The sequence below is a fragment of the Parasteatoda tepidariorum genome, chromosome 4 (assembly GCF_982258835.1).
Source record: "Parasteatoda tepidariorum strain Cologne lab strain chromosome 4, Ptep-v5.0, whole genome shotgun sequence".
NCBI classification, from domain to species: domain Eukaryota; kingdom Metazoa; phylum Arthropoda; class Arachnida; order Araneae; family Theridiidae; genus Parasteatoda; species Parasteatoda tepidariorum.
This window is the reverse complement of record NC_141758.1, coordinates 68,634,340-68,656,209: the sequence shown is the minus strand read 5'-3', so window position 1 is coordinate 68,656,209 and position 21,870 is coordinate 68,634,340. Positions and strand designations below refer to the sequence as shown.

Here is a 21,870-nt window from a genome sequence, read left to right as displayed (position 1 = left end):
CAAAATACTAGAATATGAATATTAGAATTGAAAATCCTCTTTAAGCAATTCTACATAAGTAGAATATAACTTCAAATTGTTTTTAATGAGTGTTTTGGGACTAATATGGGTTCCTGGACTTTACGCCCTCTCTTGAGGTAAACCTTAGCTTTATATTAAAAAATAAACAATTTAAGGCAATTAAATTAAATAAACTTGAGGTTTGACGAATTAAAACAGATGTTCAATTCGACGAATAATATGCAGTTAGTTGTAAATAGAAAATTTTGCCAAGAGTAATAGATACCTATAATACCGCGAATTTTCTCTCAGCTCAAAATGCAACAAATATCCTTTCAGGTGATTTAAGAAACTTGCATATTCTACAATTTGTCAAAAGAAAAACTTTATGAAACATAACCATAAAACATTTCTAGAGTTGTCTTTGTGACAGTCATTTTAATATCTTCAAAATACTTCTGATTATCATGGTTTAAATATTTTTTGGACGCTTTTCTGCATTTTAACTTCAACAAATGTTACAAAAGATACTATCTGAAATCCTGATGCCAACGTTTTTCGCTGTACTGGTTATTAGTATGAGAATTATTCTACAAAAGTTACTATATGAAATCCTGAATCCAACGTTTGTTGCTGTACGGTTTATTAACATGAGAAATTTGTTACAAAAATTACTGTATAAAATCCTGATTCCATCGTTTTTCGCTGTCACTGCATGGGTGATTAATATGAAAACTTTGTTACAAAAGTTACTATCTAAAATCCTGATTCCAGCATTTTTTTGTTGTACGGGCTATTATTATGAAAAATTTGTTACAAAAGTTACTATCTGAATTCCAGATTCCAACTTTTGTCGCTGTACGGTTTATTAACATGAGAAATTTGTTACAGTTACTGTATAAAATCCTGATTCCCTCGTTTCTCGCTGTAAATGTATAGGTGATTAATATGAAAAATTTGCTACAAAAATCTAAAATCCTGAATATCTGAAATCCTGATTCAAGCGTTTGTTGCTGTACGGTTTATCAACATGAGAAATTTGTTACAAAAGTTACTGTATGAAATCCTGGTTCCATCGTTTTTCGCTGTGCGGTTTATTAGTATGAGAACTTTGTTGTAAAATTTAGTATTAGAATCCTGATTCCAATGTTTTTCACTGTAAAGGTTATTTATATGTCAGCTTTGAGGAAACATTTTAAGTGCGTAATACTTGAATATATTGGTTATTCATGCTTTTTTTTATTTATACTTCCTTTAATTTATACTTAATTGTTTATTTATACCTGATATTTCAGCATACAGTATATTTTTATTATTTAAAGTCTACTGAAAGGCTGAGTCCACTTTTTAATAACAAAAATATAATTATCATAACTGTAATGCATATAGTTCAATAGATTAAATATTTTGGTCCTAAAATTATATGTATTGAGCTGTGTCATCAATGTGTTTGTTATAAGAAAAGAATTATTTTCCTAGTATGTGTGATTTGTTACAATTTGTTTTATGATTCTCTGTTGTGGTATACATAAACATACCACATCGAAAAGTTAGATGTCAAGATGTATGAGATTATATTGACCACCCTATAAATTTTTGAAGATCACAAAACTCAAGTTCTATTGAATTCTGTATATTTAATAACAATAATGAACAATAATTCTGTATAATTATTGTTCATTAAATTTTATAAAAATTGCTTAATATTTTTAGTGGATTATGTTTCGGTCAAGCAATGAAAGGTAAATAACTGATGTAACATAATCAATTAAGTAGATATAGTATAATTAATTTCTAAGAAATAACAATCACCATTTTCTTGTTTCCCTCTTTTTAATTTAAAATATACAATACACTTTATACACAAATGAATGAAAAAATTCCTCTGACTTAGTAAATGAATTCCAATCGAAATTAGTTACTAGCCAAGGATCCCTCCACTTCCTCCAAGTCCACCTAATAATCCTCCAAGCAATCCTCCTAAATCTAATCCTAAGAGGCTGTTATTATTTTCAACACTTCCACCACTTCCTCGTCCACTTACTCCAGAAGTTGGCCTGGAAGCTGGCCTAACAATTGTTGGCCGGGCTGCTATAGGTCTAACAGCAATTGGTCTTGGTCTGTAGTAAAAGTTAGGTGCAGTTAGCCACCAAGGGATCGGCACGAATGGAAGAACTTGACGCTCAGAGGTACCAACTTTTGCATTACCTGAAACATTTATGAAATTACATAGTGGAAAAAAGAAAACCACAAGATAATTAAATTTTGATACACTGAAAAAAATTTCGAATTGCAATACGCATAAAATATCGTCACTTTCGGTATATCATCCATAAAATTCATTTTATCCTGAAATCCATTTTTAAAGCAAAATATTATACAGTAATTTTTACAGTAATATTGATTTAATCAGAATGATTCAGTGATATTACGGTAACTAGTACTATAAAAATCACAGTATGTCAGAGTTGTTAATTCCAGCAAAAATGCATTTTACGGTAAAAAGTAACAGTACTCTGAGTGCTGGTATTTTTTACCGTAGCATATGATGTAGTATATGATGTGTGTATTATGATGTAGAATTTTTTACAGTGTATATAAAACGATATGAAGTATATTAAAGTAACTGAAAGTAAATTTGGTGACTTATAACGCCTGTTTTGAAATAATTAATCTTTTGACTTACTTCATACATGTAGTAGTCCATGTAGTAGTCCATCGACCAATAAATTCCATGTAAGGTTAGTTTCTGAGTTATCTATTGTTGCTTCTTGACAGAAGCCAAATGAGATAAAATGTCTGCTGGAGTAAAGAAACAGGTTTGAGAATCCATTAAAAGTTAGAGAATCGATGACGAAGTGGCGATAAAAAAATTAATTTTATTTTAATAATAAATAGGAAAACCAAACTGTTCGAGATTATTACCCGTAAAAAATAACAGCCTCAAAATATTCAAGTGACTGCTAGCAAGGCGCAAGTTCAGATTTCTATGTCAAAGTATTTATTCGTTTTAACTTTAAGACATTTAAAAAATTTAAAAACTTCAATATTAGTTTATTCTATCAGAGTATAAGTATAAACAATTATATGACTAATTAGCATTTTTTAGCTACCTATTATTCATTTTCTAAAGAAGAAATAACAAATTTACGTTTTCGTTTACTATTTTTTTAATTCAAATGTGCATTCTTTTAAAACTCTTTGTATCATAAATTAGAGTTGCAAGAAAAAAGTACTTACAGGAGTTACATAATCAGATACAATATTTTTTTATTGATTACACTGATAAAAATAGTTATTATTCTGCCTGAGAAAGTCTATAAATAGTTTTAAAATTATTTTGCTTACCTAAAGATGTAAGGAACTGATTGTTTCCATTTAGACCAAACCTTGATACGGTACCCACTGGTAAACCACCCAAAGAAGATGCAGATTGTGATGATACAGCTTGACTTTGAACAAAAGTGGAATGAATCAGCAAGCTTAATCCACACGAAACTAAAATTATTTTTGTCTGAAAGGATTCAAAACATTTAATGCTCACGGAAAATATTATACACTCTAAAAGAAAAAGAATAAATCTGAGAAAAAGTAGTTCAACCAAGTTTATCGAGATTTCTCATTTCCTTTATGAAATTTTTCATGACTTTTGCACGAAAAATTAAAAACATTTGATTATTTGAAAACACAATTAAGCAAGAAAAAAATTAGTAAGAAACTTAAGGAAATAATTCTTAAATAAAGTTATATTTTTAAAAAAAAAATTTCTTACAAAAATTTAAATAATTTTAAAATATTTAAATTATATTAAAATCGTTTTCTGGAATGATTATCCGTGTTTTTTCATTTTTAAATGTAGGTATGTAAATAAATAAGATTCATAGTTTTCATAATGAATCTATACTCTAAGATAAAAAGTCATATAACTCTAAATGAAGGTCTATACTCAAAAAAGAAAAAGAATATAGTTATCATTAAGTACTATGAAATGGTTTGATATTTTTGATGAAATGTTTTGGTATTTTTGAATTGTAAAAAGTTACATTATTGCTTTAATTTCAGGGTCATTTATTTTTAAGGTTATTGTGAACCGAAGCTTCTTAAAAACTACAAGTTTAAATTAGATAATGAGTTTCAAAAACTGCTTAGCTTATATAAAATTGTTTGCTCGAAAACTAGTTCCTATAACTTGTCTTTATTATTTACCTTCATTATTTACTTTTACTGTTTATTAATTTTGGTTAATTACAAAATGGAGTTTTTAAAAATTTTTTTTCGAACTTAATTTTATTACGTTCATTACGTTATACATTTAATAAGTTACATTATGAAAACTATAAGTTTGTTTAATACTTTGAATAACTTAACACTTCATAGTTATAGCTCACGTTAAGCTTGTAAATTTATATCAAAAATCACAAGTTCGAAAAAATAAACACTGTTTTCTTAAAATTTAAAGGTAATTCTCGAGAAAATAATTTTTTTTCATTTTTTGTGTGAATTAAATTCAATAACAAAGCGAAAAAACGTGTTCTCTAAAATTTCAAATGAGGAAAGAAAGCAACTGCTAAATGTTGCTAAAACTAAATTTATGATTGTAAACAACAAAAAAAGATGTTTTTTATGAACACAAATTGTTTAACAGAAGTAAAGAGCTGAAAGTTGATTGGTTTATTTAAATTTCTTAGTTTTAAATTAAATATTCTAAATTTTAAAATGTTTTTATGCAGAATGACATTTTGAACTAAGTAGAAAAGAAACGTCATAACCATTTGTGAAAATTTTGACTATAACTTGTGAACTTGTGGTTGAATGGAGTGTTTGTTGGGGGATTTTTTAGCACAAGAAAACTTATTTTTGTTGCATTATAGTTATTTTTAAAAATTACCTACACTTTTATTTTAATCAATCGATTTTTATTTCAAATATCTTAATGATTGCCATCTTGGGTTACATCGAGATAAATGTCTTTAATTAAAAATAATCTCTAATCAAATTGGATTGTTTTTGTTTTAAAAAAATTCAATTACTGGTTTATTTTTTTATGCTTAATTTTTTGAAGTTTTACATATAATCATATAATTCCATGAGCAATGTTCAAAGTAATTTTAAATTATTTGCGATGACTACATTACTCCGTATATTGTATGAATTCAAAAAATATGATTTTAAAAAGCAGTATCTTGCTCCAGTCAAAAACTTTATTTCTAAGCTTAAATGAACAATGATTTGAATATAATTTAACTATCATACATAATTAAATATATATTTAATCATAACAAATTATTTCCAATTTTAAATGAAAATTACTATAAGATAAATATATTTAGATAATTTATATTTCATAAATACAAAAGTTCTATGAATGCTGAGTTTTGTTAAAATCAAACGTTAATCGCAGTTTAAATGGTTTATTACAGTTTATTACGGTTTAAACATTTTTGTTTACATAGATATATTACATAGATATATAAATTTTGATATTTTAAAATTTATTTAAATGTTTAGTATTGATTTTTAAATACTTTAAAATAAATTAAACTAATAAATATAAAAAAATAACAAAAGTACGTATACTTCAAAAATGAATTTTAAATAAGAAAAAACGATTTTCAAATGACAAATAAAATTGGTAAGCTTACGTATTGAAACATTGTTAGTTCTTGTTATGAGTTACTATGAGTATACACTAGCACAATACCTGAATATTAGAAACTAGCAACTGGTTATATACGTTCGTAAAGATGATTTTTTTTAATGATTTGTATGGAAATTATAAAAAAACAATGTATATTTGTGTTCGTTAAAAAATGCTTCTAGGGTAGTTAAAAATTACCTTAAATTGCAAATGCTGTTATTTCATTCATAAAAAATTTGCTGATCTCAAATGATCATTGGGATTTATGAAATTTTGACGAGGATTCATATTTCTAAACGACATTATTTGCCAATTGTGTCTGCCTATTATCCACATACCTTTAATAATTGTGAAGCTTACACGTGCATTCATTAAATACAAATACATAGCAGGAAGAAATAGCACTTTGTCATAAAATGTAGATATTCAAGATAAGACATTCTTGCAAAGGGTATGTTTTAATTAATTAATTTAATTCTTATTTGTTTAATTTATTTTTTAAATATTCAAATATTTTATTGCTTCATAGTAACTTTGCTTAGGGAAATAATGTAAACTGAGGTAACTTTTTTCGTTCATATAAAACTCTATTACTAGTTTTTCTATCATAAGGTTGGCTTTTTAAACTTTCCTCATTTAGTAACAACTGCCTTACGTACCCTGATATTACACCACATACAAGTAATCCTATTCTCTCTAGGAAATATAAAAATATTAAAAGGACTAAATTTTAAGTTTTAAAAAAAATTGTCAAGAATAAATTACCCTTTACTCTTTTTAGGAAAGTTTAGGAATAGTTATGATTATTTCATGTTTTATTCCCTGCCTCATTAATATTTTTTTGGCTCTATTATTAATGAATAACAAAAAATGCTTAAAAAAGTTTTTCTGATTAAAATTTCTTAAGATGAAAATTTATTTATGAGAATAGTCTATTCTTCAATATGATTCTGTTTTCTATTTTTTACTTCTTCAAAATTATGATGAACTATGTTTTATAATAGTTTAAAATAGAAAAAATTAAGTTACATATTATCGGAGTTGGAACAGATTCTCTTTAAATATTCATACAATACTCGGAAAAAAAATTTAGTCCTTGAACTGTTCTTTCTTAGATTCCATTCTGGTTTTTTCGTCCTTCGTGATTACGAGCACTTACTTAGTTAACATTTACTGTTTTTGTATAATATTGTATGAAAACTCTTTAAAAATCAAAACTCCTTGATAATTAATTGTATTTTAATTGGTTCAACAAATCTTTAAAGTGGACACGAAAAAAAGCTTAGTTCCTTAACATTTTTGCACATATAAATTCACGCTGTTGATAAGTTTAAAGGCTTGCTGTAAGCTAGGGTATTATTGTTATCATTTTATTTTATTTTATAACTTTATAACCGACCCAATTCTGAATTTACGACTATCAATGCTGAAATCCGTAGCCTTGTAATTTGGAATCCTATCCAGAAAACCAGGGAACTATTGAATTAAGCATTAAGACAAATTAGCCTTCGTAGAGGGCCTTTTAATGGATCGAATCAGCATTTGTGTTACCTGCAGAGGAAAACCACAAAAACTTCCTACAGTTAGCCCAAAAGAGAGGGAGTTTTAATCCATGATCCGTTTACCTTTGAGGATATTTTAAGTTAGCTTTGTGGTCAGTAAAACCCGAGAGCGAAATTTGTATCAACCAGCCACCGCTGGCATTCGATCCTGGGCTTACCTCATTGGGAGGCAAACGCTCTATCCCCTGAGCCACCGCGACTCTATTTTTATCATTTGAAACCTTTTACAATACGCTCTCAAAAATTATTTTGAATGTTGAACCTTAATATCATAACATTAAACCGTATACTAAGCAAATTAGTTAATTAATTGCAACCTTATAAGACGTTAAATGGAACCTTAATATATGCTATAGTATCATCAAATCAAGTTAAAGATGTATGATAATAGGGTTCAACGTCCATTGCTTCAACTTTAATCGATACTATGCATACTCCAAAATTTCTATTTGTCTAATTGGCAGGCAAAGATTTGAAAATATAGATAATAACAGAAAAATGAAACTCTTTTAAAAATTCACTCCTTCATAGTAAATCTTAGACTCACTAAAAATCAAACTATTTTGACTTACTAAAAATAATAATTTTGTTATCAATAATTTTGTTATATAATAATCTAGATGTAGAAGCGAAAGAAATCAAAACATGCTATTTTCCTGAAGTTTTCCTCGTCTACCTTTCTTTTTAATTTTGAAAAATTCTAGTCACCGAATATTCCGCTTAAATTGCTGACTTTCAATTTCAAGTTACTAACTGAATCACTGATTAGCATATACACGAATATACCAGTATATATATATATATATATATATATATATATATATATATATATATATATATATATATATATATATATATATTTTCTCAATTTGTTAGCTTATATTATGAGTTCTATATACTTGCAGCTTATGCGCAGTTAATAAAACTTATTAATTATTTTCGTTTTTCTCTTTGTTTTTTTGTGCTATATATATATATATATATATATATATATATATATATATATATATATATATATATATATATATATATATATATATATATATTTCTCCGTTTGTTTTCTCATTATAACTTTATATTCAATGATGGAATTAAACAAAATGTTTGGAGCATTTTAAGAATAATTACAAAATTGTCGATTTAAAATTCTTAAAAAAATCGTAAAAAAACTGCGCAAGTTATAAGCATTTGAGCTAGTTTTTTTATACTTCGTATGCACTGAAAAGAAATTTGAAAAGTTTTTTTCAAAATTTCGTTGTAAATCACATTTGATAACCGATAAACAAAATTTGATTTGAATATCTTAAAAATTTAATAATATCGTTTTGAGATTTCTTTTAAAAAGCAGAAAAACTACTTAGAAAATTTCTTGAAACTTTTGAAATCTTTAAAATATTCAAATATAGCTTTTATCATTAGTTGCCAAATATGATTCCCTACAAAATTATGAAAAACCTTTTACAAATTTTTTCTGTGCACGCGCAGTATAAAGGAACTACCTTAAACACTCATATCTTGAGCATTTTTTAACGAATTTTTTAAAAATTTAAATCAAAATACTGTAATTAATTTTAAATTTCTCCAAAAATTTTGTATAATTCCATTGAATATATATAAAAACGAAAAGCGAAGAAATAAATTTTTTGTGAAAATGTCCATATTTCCATAAATATTTACTCTAGGTTTACTGAACTTTATGCAGTTATTAAAAATAACAACTAAAGTAATCGATACAAGTTACAAGTTTTTTGCTTGATTTTCTGGCATAGGGGGTACCAAAAATACTTGTTTTTTTTTTCGTAATTTATAGTAGGTCTTCCAAACCTCCGAAAGCTTTACATTTTATTGTAAGGTATGAAAAATCGCATGAATATGAATTAAACAATTCTAAAGTAAAAAATAATCCTCTCAGTATTTTTTGAGAAATTTAATCAAAAATGTCAAAAACTGAAATTGTCTCTCCTATTTTTCTGGGGAAGTGCATGTATATATATATATATATATATATATATATATATATATATATATATATATATATATATATATTAAGGTTGATGATTATAGAACAAGACTTTCTCTGTTGCAATACTTGTAAATTATTTTTAACAAACACAAGTGTATAAGAAAATGAAAATGTTGAAATGTTGAGTTAATTGTTTAATAAAATCTGGAAAAAATGCATGTTTTACATGACTGTGTATATAAAAATTGCATTGTTTTATTTTTAAGTTTCTTCTATTTCAGTTTGTTTAAAGACCAATGAGTACACAGAAAAGATGAGATCTGGAAGAATCATCCAAATTTCCTGATGAAGATGAAGATGAGAGAACATTTTATCGGGAAATACATTTTGGTAATAAGTATTTTGATTGTATTGCATTACATTTTTTCAATAAAATCATTCTTTTTTTTAGAGAAAAATTAATTTTAATCAATTTAATGAATATAGATTTTTATTAACTTGTAAATCGAGTAACTTTTTGTACAAAAATATTTTTGTATAAATTTATCAAATTACTTTAAATACATTCAAAATAATTTCTATAATATTTTAAAACTTTTCTAAATACATTATTAATTGCCACTCTCTTATTAATCTCCACTGTACATTTTCATGCTGAAGAGCCTTTTTGAGTTAAGAACATATCGATTACATATAATTTCTTATGAAGTTAAGGTTTCATTGGGAACTAACTCCGTTTCAATTTCTTAAAAATATTCATTCTCACAGAAAACTTTTTATACGACATTTCTTAAAAACACCAAATCAAAGAACAATAAATGACATGGTTTAAAATACACATACTCTAAAAATGAGTTAAAATAGACCATTACTAATAAAATAGTAGTAAGGATATAAATGGTTGTTTAATACCAATACATATGAAAACAGAAATCATTGCGAGAAAATAAACAAAAATGCTTGGAGAAAACATCTTGTACTACGTAAGTATTCTTAATATAGGAACATTCTTTAGATAGTACATCGAAGAGGCATTTCATTATGACCACCCTCCATCTATAACAATGGGCTCGCCCAGGTTTTCGTGGTTTCTCGCCCAGGAATAATGTTTTCGCACATTAGGACCCATAATCCTCATAGAACAATCCCTGACGTCTGTAAGCTACTTGAACATAGTTGCAGACCAGGTTCACCCATTCATGGCAACAGTTTTTCCTTCGGGGGATGGTGTTTAAAAACAGGATAATGCACCGTGCCATAAGGGTTGAATCGTCAAGGGACATTCCAGTGACTTTCAAGTCATGTCTTGGCCCCCGAATTCACCTGACCTAAATCCAGTAGAGCATTTGTGGTCCTACTTGGAAAACCAAATTCGTGCTGCCACGATACCCCTTCGAAATGTGAGGGAATTGCAGGACCAGCTGGTGAGCGCTTGGTAGCAGATACCTCAGACTACCTATCAGCACCTTGTGGAATCAATGCCACGGCGGGTGCTAGCAGTTTTGAGGGCTAAAGGTGGTCCTGCATGCTATTACCAGGGTGGTCATAATGTAATGGCTCTTCGGGGTATATAGCATGTTATGTTAGTATATAGCAACATATTCAGTATATAGCAACATATTCAGTATATAGCATGTCTTAATTACGCTTTATTCGTAAGTCAGGCTTTGCTAAACGGGAAAAAAATTAGAGATAAAATATCACGGAAAAGCGATGACTCAATCAAGTACTTTAAACTACACAGAGAAAAACATTTTGATAAAACTATCTTACTCCATGATAATGACATTGGTAAAAAATAACTAAACTTCTGGTAATAAAAAAACTATACGGTATTTAAACCACTCATTTGCTAACTTTTTCCGTTCTTAGGGTAAAGGTTTACCAGAAATCCTGGTTTTCGAAATTATAGTTCGTATTACTTGTACACTTTGTAAAAAATACAAAACAGGAAAGTAAATTTAACTGAATAAATGGTTTTTATATCATGATAAAATTATAAAAATTTATCGCACTTACCAAAATATATCATATATTATAAAACCTTACTTAGCTGTTGATTTTACTAAAATCATTACCAAAGTACTTCGGTAAAAATTACAGAGCTTTTTGGTGTTCCAAAAAAGCCAGAAACACGGTAAATTTTTCCATATTTTGGTAATTTTTTCTATATTTTTTTTTTCTAGTTCTCTAATATTTGTTATTGAAACTGTTCATCTTGTGATATTATTTGTTGATTCTCGACAAATAACAAAATAAAAGCTAAAAATACCAAGTTTCGTCTGGTTTGGTATTTCAAAATATATAAAAACCACTTTCCAAACTTAACACACTTCTCCAACTTAACAAAATGCTAAAAATGTTCTAATAAATCACGATATGAATCTTTTTATTAAAATAACAATACAAGCACATTGAGTTATACTTTTTATTGGATATCATATTTTATTTATGTCCATTTAGTTCACGCACTAATGAAGTACCCAGCGTTGCTCCCAATCCGATTCCTAGTCCCAAACTTATTATTTTAGGTCTGAAATTCACACCACTTTGTGTTTTGAATAATAGTTTGATAATATTTGGTAGTTGTGAGTTGCTTGTAGAGTTGATAGGTCTTCTTATATTTGACTGCTCTATGCTGTCAACACGTTGAAATTCAGGTAAAACATTTCTGCTTAAAACAGGCATGTTGTTGTAAAAATTGTACTTTGGACTAGATCTTGGTAACCAGCTCCTTATTGGTGAATTAGTGTTCCCAAATGGTGCCTGACGATTATGAAATAGTTTGATAGGAGCGCCACCTGGAAAAAAATAAGTTTAGTTGTACAAGTACGTTAACGAGACTAAAACTAAAAATTTATTTTTTGTAGAAAAATTAATAAAATTTCTATTGATGGTTGACTGAGTGTATACAATAAAATGATTCTAGGACAATAATGGGATCTTGAAAAGTTAGAGGGCATCACTCCACTTGACTCCAACACATTTGATATTCTAAGAAGATTTATTATTAAAATTTCATTTAAATTTGCCCCTAAGTTTACTATTTATAATTTTTTTTCTGCACTTTATAAATTCTGAAAGGTGGTGAAACATACATTGATTTATAGAAAATAATATCAAGGTTAAATGTGAGGGTTATAACATTTTTAGTGTTATCTTCGTTTTTCATGTTTTCAGATAAAGTTTAAAGTTTTACAAATTAAACGGTAAATAGTATAAATCATAATCTAAACAGTACAAATACACTAAGAAAAAAAGTATGGTAAAAATGACCAGAATATGGTAAAATGTACTGTGTTTCTGGCTTTATGTGAACACCAATATGCTGAGTAATTGGTACCAAAGCGCTTTGTTAATTATCATGGTAAAATTAATTATAACATGATTTTAAAATATGTGATAAAATAAATTAAATGTAGTAAAGTCATGTAATTTTATCATGCTAAGTTAGAGCATGGAAAAAAGTATTTATTCGAGTAAATTTAATTTTCAGCTTTATAATTTTTACTAAATGTGTGTAAATAAGAATTATAATTTTGAAAACCGAAATTTCCGGTTTACTATTATCATATGAACGAAAGAATTAGCAAATGAATAAGATAAATACCAAATGAATGGTTTAAACACAGTATACTTTGGTTTTATTAATTAGAATTATGATTTTTTTTTAACCAGAAGTGTCATTACCATACAGTAATTTTACTAGAATATTTTCTTCGTGTACGACATGGGAAGCGAGTTTTTTAAGTTTTGATAAATAAATCGGAAGATCTATCGGAACATAAATAAATTGATTTTAGCAAAAATGAATCAGAAATAGACCCACACTCTCATTAGAAATTTCAACAGCTGGCGTCACCTGGTTACATGGTCTACCATCCAAAATTTGAATTTTACCGAAAATTTATTATGAATAAATAAAGCTAACTTAAAGATCGTGGAATAAATCCCCTGTATCTGTTTAAACGCATTTGAAGTTTTAAATTTCTTAAATTATACTTTCATACTCTGTTTTAAACGATTTTAAAGCTTCCTTTCTTTAATTTTCAAGACTAAAAACACTGAATTCCTTAAGGAAATCAATCAATTAAAAGTAATTTTTTATGGAATAAAGGCATTTATATGCGAATTTTATATTCGAATGTTATGGGTCCGCTCATTTTATATGCGAATTGGGTCTCAATCGACATGGTTGAAATTATGATTTGTTGTATTTGAAATCCTCCTGATCAGAAACTCTCGTGGGCTTTATTAATATGTTAAAAGATGACCAAATTTTTAGATACAAGGTTTTGAAAGTTGACGTTTTGTCTGAGTTCAATCCACAGAAATGTCTCTTAAAAATCTGTGTGACATAAAAGTTTAACACTCTGTGTCTCAAAAGTGGCTTATTTTTGAACATAGGGCCCACGAGAACTTTTGATCAGGAAGATTTCAGCTACAACATACATAACTCGACTGTTACCACATTCCTATATAAAATGCGAGGGGTTCTTTGTGAAATTTATGTAAATTAGGAGTTACAGAAAATTTAGTTTAAATTTTTAAAAGAAAATCACATTTTTTAATGATATCAAGTGATTGTTTTATTTTATCTCTGGCGTTGGTCGTGTTGGATTTGCAATTAACGAAGCTCATATTCAAGAAATCTTAATTAGTATTAATGATATTCATTAGAAATAACTATTTATTTAATTAAAATTGTTTTTATGTTGATAATATTTCTGCATCATCCTTTAATATTTTTATTGTTTCCATATTTTTTTTTACTATAATGAATACCAAATACCGTTTTAAGTTCAAACTACAAAAGTAACACATTTTCTTAAAAATGAAATATATTTTTCTAATTTTTTTATTTGAAATATATTTTTTTTACCAACTTAAATTTTTTCGATTAAAAATATTTTTATAATGTTACTAAATAAAAAATACAATCACAGTTTTAGTAATAGTGCAACAAATTTATACAAACACATATTCGATTAATATGCTTGATTTTAAACCTATAAAAATATTTTTTTGCTAAGTACTAATAAAAAAATATTAATCTATAAATTGGCTTTTTGATTTAGAATTGGATGAAATCAACCATCAAATTAAATTAATTTTAAACTGCTTAACGCTAGGAATTCTTTTATGAATCAATACCACAAATTCAACTTTTACCACGTATTTAAATAATTTAAGAAACAGGAAAAATATATAAAAGCCAACTAAATTTCTAAAGGCAAAATAAATATTTTCAAAAGCAGAAATTTTCTAAAAATGTTTTTTGGGTGACATTACAAATTTGTGGACCACACAATGGATAAGACAATATTTTTACTAATTTGGCTCCATTGTTTTTGACTTGGTGTCAAAATAATGTTTTTAAAAATTGTCAAAATTATAAAAATTTACCGTTCATAAATATATCATATACCTGAATGGGATAAAAAAATTACAGAAATCTCATAAGATATTAGTAACGTACCAGATGAACCTATGGTTTCCCTATCGTGTGTCATACTGTTCCTTCTATAGAACGCCACTGGAGGTGGATTTGCATATGGTAAAAAATACCGCGGGTCAAAATATTGACATTGTATTTGGCAAAGAAGGCTTAAACACTCCAGTACAAGTAGTGCAAACTAAAATTGAATGAAAATTAATACATATTCAAAATAAATTGCAAAATAAATAACACTATGAATTACAGAATATGAATTACAAAGTAAATAACAAAGTTTGTTTCGGTGATACATGGTCATTTTATTAATCACATAATTTGCTGTTTTATGTATCACATAGTTCCCTGGTTTATAATTTATTTTCACTGTAATATTATTTATAATTTAAGATTTTTTTCATTAAAAATAAAAATAAAAAGAATAAAAATAAATTAAATGAAATGAAAAATAGAGTAAATATAACACCAATAAAATAGTACTAGGGCGTAGCTCAAAGATATTATATGTTTCACTTAAAAAAATTTTTATTTAAATAAAATATGACAACTGAGAACAGTATAATTTCGATAAATTTTTCTATCACTGATATAAATTGTGTCAAATATTTATAAAAAGCATGCAGTTTTCAAAAATACCTTCAAAACTCGTTACAAATAAGTTAAACAAATTTCTAAACTGAAATTTATGCATAATTCGTGACATTTTATTAATAACCATATTATTGAAGCTATAAATATTATAAAATCAATTTAAAAAATTTGAGCATTAAAAAGTTTATTTTAATTAGTTTGTATGAACTATTTTCATACGTAGGCTTTTTTCTGAACTTCAAAAAGTAGTAATAAACATTTTAAGAACTTCAAGCAATTTAATCGTACTAATTAACACTTCAATCATGCTATGGATTTTTAACAACAAATAAAAACATTAAAATTGCAGGAATGAATAAACTAGTTGTGAAATAAAATAACTAAAAGATTAAAAGCTGTTCTGTAGGTAATAAATAATAGTTCTACTTACGAATTTCATAGTTGTCTGATTCTTCTACAAAGTTCTCTCTGTTTTAATCAATATCGAATAAAATGGACTATTGTTAGTTTCAGACTGAATAAAATTCCATTAGCTTTTAAATTTTCTGAATTCCATCTTATTAGTATTCACTGATTCTGCAATGCAATCATCTAATATATTTGGACATTTGTCTGTAATTTTTTTAACCAAATAGAATTAACATTTAATCAAATACAATGTAATTTAAATTTTTCATGATATTTAAAAATATGCATGATTAATAATATCTCTAAATAATAAGAAGCTTAAAATAATATTTAAACATAAGTAGAAATAATGGGGAAAAAATGCTTACTTAAAATGTCTTTAAATTTTCTGCATTCCATCTTCTTAGTATTCACTGATTCTACAATAAAATCAGCTAATAGCTTATATACTTGAACATTTGTCAGTATTTTTTTTAACCAAATAGAATTAGAATTTAATCAAATTACAATAAAATTTAAATTTTTCGTGATATTTAAAAATATGTATGATTAATAATATCTCTAAATATTAAGAAGCTTAAAATAATATTTAAACATAAGCAGAAATAATAGAAAAAATTCTTACTTAAAATGTCTTTAAATTTTCTGCATTCCGTCTTCTTATTAGTATTCACTGGTTCTGCAATGCAAATAGCTTATATACTTGAGCATTTGTCTGTATTTTTTTTAACCAAATAGAATTAAAATTTAATCAAATACAATAAAATTTAAATTTTTAGTGATATTTAAAAATATGTATTATTAGTAATACCTCTAAATAATAAGAAGCTTAAAATAGTATTTAAACATAAGTGGAAATAATGAGAAAAAATGCTTACTTAAATGTCTTTATATTTGAATAATATTTAGATGAGTTAATGAGAATTATAAGCTCTTTATTTTAGTTAATTCTCAAGATTTTCTTCCTCTTTTTATAATTATTAATTCCTAACCATTATATTATTGCACCAAATACAATATATTTTACTTATTTTTTAAGAAAATGTATCATTTACTGTATCTCTAAAGAATTAAATGTTATTTTAAGCTTTTTAACATAGGCTGAAATAAGGATAAAAATTGCTACTAAAATATTTAAAACATGAACCATATTTAATTACTATATTTTTGATTATGAACGATATTTGATTTGATATGACATGAACGATATTATTTAAGAGATTTTCAAGATTTTTTGCTTTTGTTAATGTTGTAGACATTCTTCATTTTTTATTATTGACCTACTATCATTATTTTATACAATATAATTATAAATTTTTCGTGATCTTTAAAATTATTCATCATTTATTATGTCTCCAAGGAATAAAAAGCTTCAAATAACATTTAAACACAGTCAAAAATACTAAAAAATAACTACTAAAATATTCTGAAAAAAATGGACGATATTTGATCAATATTAATGAGATTTGCAAGATTTTTTGCTCTTGTTAATATTCTAGATATTCCTCTTTTCCTATTATTAACTTGCTATCATTATTTTATACAATTTAATTATAAATTTCTCGTGATCTTTAAAACTATTCATCATTAATTATGTCTCCGAAGAGTAAAAAGTTTCAAATAACATATAAACTCAAGCAGAAATAATAAAAAAAATTGTGACTTAAATGTCCTAGAATACGAACAATATTGGAATAATATTTAGATTTTACGCTTTTGCAAATATTCTGAATATTCTTCTTTTTTTTTGTTGTTAATAATTTATTATCATTATTTTATAACACTAAATACAATATAATTATAAATTTTTCGTGATCTTTAAAAATATCCATAAATTATTATGTAAAGATATTAATGTGTATGTATTATTATGTATGTATCTTAAAGAGTAGAAAGCTTAAAATAATTTCTTAACATGCGCAAAAATAATGAAATAAATTGCTACTCAAATTTCCTGAAATACGAGCGATATTTGAATAATATTTTAAACTACAAGGTTTTTTGCTTTAGTTTCGGTTCTACGCATTTTTCTATTTCTTTTTCTTCTTTTATTATTATTATTATTATTGTTTTATGAATATCATCATTATTATTATAAACTATTCGCTAGCGATGAAGAACTAGTGAGGTTTCACAACCTTCAGTATTGGGGCAAGTTTGCTTTCATTTTCAAAATGTACCGTTTAAATGCATCTTTTGACCACTTGAAGTTAATATAGAGACGATAGGCTTTTTCAAACGTTAATATTTGTTCCGAAGAAATAATAAAATTATTTTCAAAAAATTTATTGTGTTTAGACCAAAGAATATTCACCGCAAACTTCGATGGCTGTTTTCTATCTTCTTGGAAGAATTCTCATTTAGTTGCTCTATGATGTTCATTTATACCACTCAACATTTTTTCTTATCATGAAACATGTCCTAAAAACGTATTTGTGTAATAAAATAGCTGTGTTTATTTGGTCCAAACGCTTTCAGACATTACAGTTGAGTAGCCTAACCGGGAAAGCTGCTAATTGCTTCGAGGACGAAACTTTTTAAATGAATTAAGTTGAATGTTGAGTTTAATGGCTCGAGAACCGATATTCGGTAGGCTGCAACGCAATAACAATACATACTCTAGGTGTTGAAAATTAATTGAGTCAATATTAAAACGTCAAAAAGGTATTGTAATTTCCTGGAGTCATGCAATCCATGTTCGCCTAAAGTAATCAAACTACCCACATCTAAATGAAAGAGAATTTTTTAATTGTTTAATTAATTTAAAGAAGAATTTGTACGAAGCATGCACCATGTTGACCAAGCATAACATATACGTTACGCGAATTACGAGAACTCTTCTTATTTTAAAAAGAACCGTTTTCGCATTAAATAAATGTTTTTTATTGTTTTCAAAAATCAAGCAGTAGCTAACAGAAGAAATTATTTATTCAGTTAAAAAAAAAACACTTTTTTAAGAGGAGTTTTTTTTTCGTCACCGACTTTAAAAATGCAGATGCTAATAGGAATGGCTTTATTTACATGAAATTAATTTTATAAGCATCCAAAGAGTTTTTCTCTTAAATTTTCGCTATTGCATTGATTTTGCATCTGGACTACATAATTTTTTTCTACTGAAAAAAAACAAGTACTACTTATTGTGAAATCAAAATGTAATCTTAAGATTTGGAGATTAATATGCCTGGGCTGAAGTTAGCACTGTGTCAAAGAAATTCAAACTGCAGACAAAAAATGAGAAGCCGTCGTTGAATAGGAGAGATAATATTATCAAAAATAAACATGCAAAAGTTTGCTTTGAGTTTTTTTTCTGAAGTGTTTGAAATAACTATTAACTTATACTCCGAATAATATATAATAATTTAGCAATAATATCAATTTTTGCTAAATATGTCTCTTGCTTAAAACATTTGATATATTCTTAACTAAAATGTCTTATTTTCAGATTTTCATTCTGGCATTTAGTGTGACAGTTCGGTCTCAGCTTTACCCATGGCAACGAAGGCAAATAGGTCCCCCGCCAAGAAGTGGATATTTTCAAAATGCAAACAGACCACCTGTAGGAAGATTTTCTGGAATATATGGGTCTTCTTCAGGTCGAGCCTTACCACCATTCAGGGGCCTCCAGAATAATCAACGTCAAATAATTTCATCCAGCAACAACAGAAGACCAATAGTGCATAATGTTTTAAGAACGCCCCCCACCCGAGCTGCTCCTTTGAGACAAATAAGACCAGCTATCATAACAAGAGTAAATACACCACCATTTGTTAGAAATAATCAGAATTTTCCCCCAAATCATGCAACACCTCACCCAATCTTACAGAATCGTAATGTCCTTCCTCATCCTAACAATAATTTTCATCCAGCAAATCCCATCAGAAGTGGTGATTCATTTAATAGAAGAATTCAAAATATTTCACCGAATATCAATCATCCAGTTTCTCCCAATAATCAGATTCGTACTATGCCAAGGCTGGCAACGAGCTCAAGACCAAGTCTCCAACCCCCTGCAGGTTATAAGATAACATATTGCAAAATGTTTAACTCCACACATCAGTTAGTAACTTTGACACCCCTGCAACAGCCATCTCCTCAAGTAATTCGCAGAGTACCTTATTCAGGTATTCGTAATAATTATTCACCAATTCAAAATAATATCATTCCCCGAAGACAACCTGCAAAATATGTCATGGTACGCACAGAAGATTATGTAGTTTGTTCTCATCCCTCACCTACACCTAGTACATTTCCTGTTCATGTTCAGTCTGGTCGAACTAGTGTAATAAGACCGAACTCTGTACTGGTTCCTAAACCAGCATTAACTACTGTTTCACCTTTGGTACATAAACAATTTATACCATCTGCCACACGTACGTCATCTCATAATGAACAGTTGCCAAGACAAGTTCCAAATCGTGCGTCCCTGAATACTCGCAATTCAATACAAACACGTAATCGTGTACCGTATAGAGGCCAAATAAACAGATCATTTAGCAATTTTCAAAATAATCGCAATATAAACACAAATTATATGGCCAATAGGCCATTCAGACCCAGAAATATGCCTCGTAATCCTGTGCCAAAATCTGCATTCAATTTTAAACCCCCTGTGCCATATTTAAGGAGAAATATACCTCATGCGCCCATTTCAAATTATTTCCCTTCCAACAAGGCTGGTGTAAAAAATTATCCTCTTAACAGAAAGAATCCAACAAATATATTTAATCTACCAAATGCATTTTCCGTTCTCAGTGATACTACAACGGAATTGAGTAACTTATTCAGTGATTTTCTTAAGACATTACAAAAACTCCAAGTGCCAACTTCAACTCCACCACAATTAAATCGCAACACAAATACACAGACTTCTCGAGCACAGAATATCAATCGTGGTATTAATTTAAGTAAGGGTTCTAATGTACGCACAAACCGTCCGAAGACTGTAACCAAAACTACAGCTCGTCCTAGATCAACCACTTCAACAAAAGCAAATACAACGAATAAACCTCGATCAACTACGACTACGTCCAGACCGCGTACACAGTCTCCTCCTCCAAGAAGACAACCACCACAGCGTAGACCACCTCTACGTCGTAGACCTCCACCATATCGCAGATATCCACCAGGTCGAAGACTTCCGCCAGGTCGCAGGCCTCCACCAGGTCGCAGGCCTCCACCAGGTCGCAGACTTCCGCCTGGTCGAAGACCTCCACCACGACCTGTACAAAATGAAAGAATTCGTCTTTATATTCCGCCATCTCTCAGGAAGGAAATTGATTCGAACAAAGATGAGCTTTTGAAGCTTGAAGAAGAAGCTCTTGAAGAAGAAGAAGAGATCGTAGAAATTGAAGAAGAAAAGGAGGAAGAAGAAGAAGAAGAGGAGGAGGAGGAGGAAGAAGAAGAACATAACAATTCGACTAAACCATCTCCAAGACGTAGAAGTGTCCGAAGTAAAAGCAAACCTCCAAATCTAGGCATTAAAATACCACGGCGCTTCAGAGCCACAAGATCTTTACCTTTTGAGTGAGAGATTTTGTTAACTTGTTAAATATTTTGATCACTATTTCCACGAAATTAATTAATAATGTCCTTTATTTGTAGTATTATGATTTTAATGTGTGTTTTACTCTGAATCAAAAGGAAGAGAACTTCTAAAGACGCAATTAGGCGCATTTCAGTTTTTTTTTTCCTTCTTCTTTGAAGGAAAAGTTTGCTTAGATAATCGCAATAGGCGAAAAAAATCAATCAAACATTTAAATTTCAAATTTTTTTCTCATGAATTTTCAAAGATTTAAATTTGGAGGACATATGCATGTAAGGATTTGAAAATTCAAGATATTTTTTAATTTCTTATGATCGAAATTCATAACGAGCTTAAGGGTGTTATTTTTCACTTGAGGATTTAAATAAAATGTTCAATTTATTTATAACTGAATTTATAAGATTGGTGCATTTTTTCAAATTTGAAATCTTTTTTAACTGAAGCATTTTAATAACTTTTAATGTTTCAATAAAATCTCATTTCATTACCTGAAATACAAGACTAATTTACTAAAATTTTCCAGTAAATATTATATCTTGCGCAAGAATATCGTTCTCATAGACTGACATAATATTTCCATTTTGTTCCATTATTTCTCGTTGTATCATTAATTATTTTTTCACCAGCAGAAAATAAAGTAAATAAATAGCTCACAAGTAAACTGGACATCCAAAAAAAAAAAAAAAATAATTGCATTTCACGGTAGGGGAA

At 27.7% G+C, this 21,870-nt stretch overlaps 3 protein-coding genes across 4 annotated transcripts in view; 1 reads left to right on the top strand and 2 right to left on the bottom strand.

Moving 5' to 3' along the window:
• LOC107456936 (uncharacterized) overlaps positions 1 to 21,256 on the top strand; it is a 99,797-nt gene extending 78,541 nt beyond the window's left edge. The window contains exons 1-3 of one of the 2 annotated variants that reach the window (XM_016074931.3): positions 5,966 to 6,089; positions 9,445 to 9,553; positions 19,060 to 21,256. In XM_016074931.3, coding sequence (XP_015930417.1) covers positions 9,509 to 9,553; positions 19,060 to 21,144 — 2,130 coding nt within the window. In that variant the 5' untranslated portion in view covers positions 5,966 to 6,089; positions 9,445 to 9,508 and the 3' untranslated portion in view covers positions 21,145 to 21,256. Of the gene's footprint in view, positions 1 to 5,965; positions 6,090 to 9,444; positions 9,554 to 19,059 lie in introns of those variants that run through there. The other variant, XM_087161317.1, reaches the window with a different exon arrangement.
• Positions 1,831 to 5,777, bottom strand: LOC107456935 (uncharacterized). Its single transcript, XM_016074930.4, has 3 exons — positions 5,643 to 5,777; positions 3,349 to 3,514; positions 1,831 to 2,208 (listed from the first exon to the last, which is right to left on the bottom strand). Exons 1-3 carry the CDS (start codon positions 5,652 to 5,654, stop codon positions 1,922 to 1,924), a joined length of 465 nt encoding a protein of 154 aa, XP_015930416.1. The 5' UTR covers positions 5,655 to 5,777; the 3' UTR covers positions 1,831 to 1,921.
• Positions 11,536 to 15,775, bottom strand: LOC107456937 (uncharacterized). Its single transcript, XM_016074932.4, has 3 exons — positions 15,640 to 15,775; positions 14,643 to 14,799; positions 11,536 to 11,964 (listed from the first exon to the last, which is right to left on the bottom strand). Exons 1-3 carry the CDS (start codon positions 15,646 to 15,648, stop codon positions 11,609 to 11,611), a joined length of 522 nt encoding a protein of 173 aa, XP_015930418.1. The 5' UTR covers positions 15,649 to 15,775; the 3' UTR covers positions 11,536 to 11,608.
• Positions 21,257 to 21,870: the final 614 nt, after the last annotated feature.

Excerpts from the sequence above, each read along its gene's own strand:
- LOC107456935 (XM_016074930.4), bottom strand. Across the intron at positions 2,209-3,348 it reads TCAGTTCCTTACATCTTTAG|GTAATGCAAAAGTTGGTACC; the intron begins GTAAGCAAAATA and ends TAAATGTTTCAG.
- LOC107456937 (XM_016074932.4), bottom strand. Across the intron at positions 11,965-14,642 it reads GGAAACCATAGGTTCATCTG|GTGGCGCTCCTATCAAACTA; the intron begins GTACGTTACTAA and ends ATTTTTTTCCAG.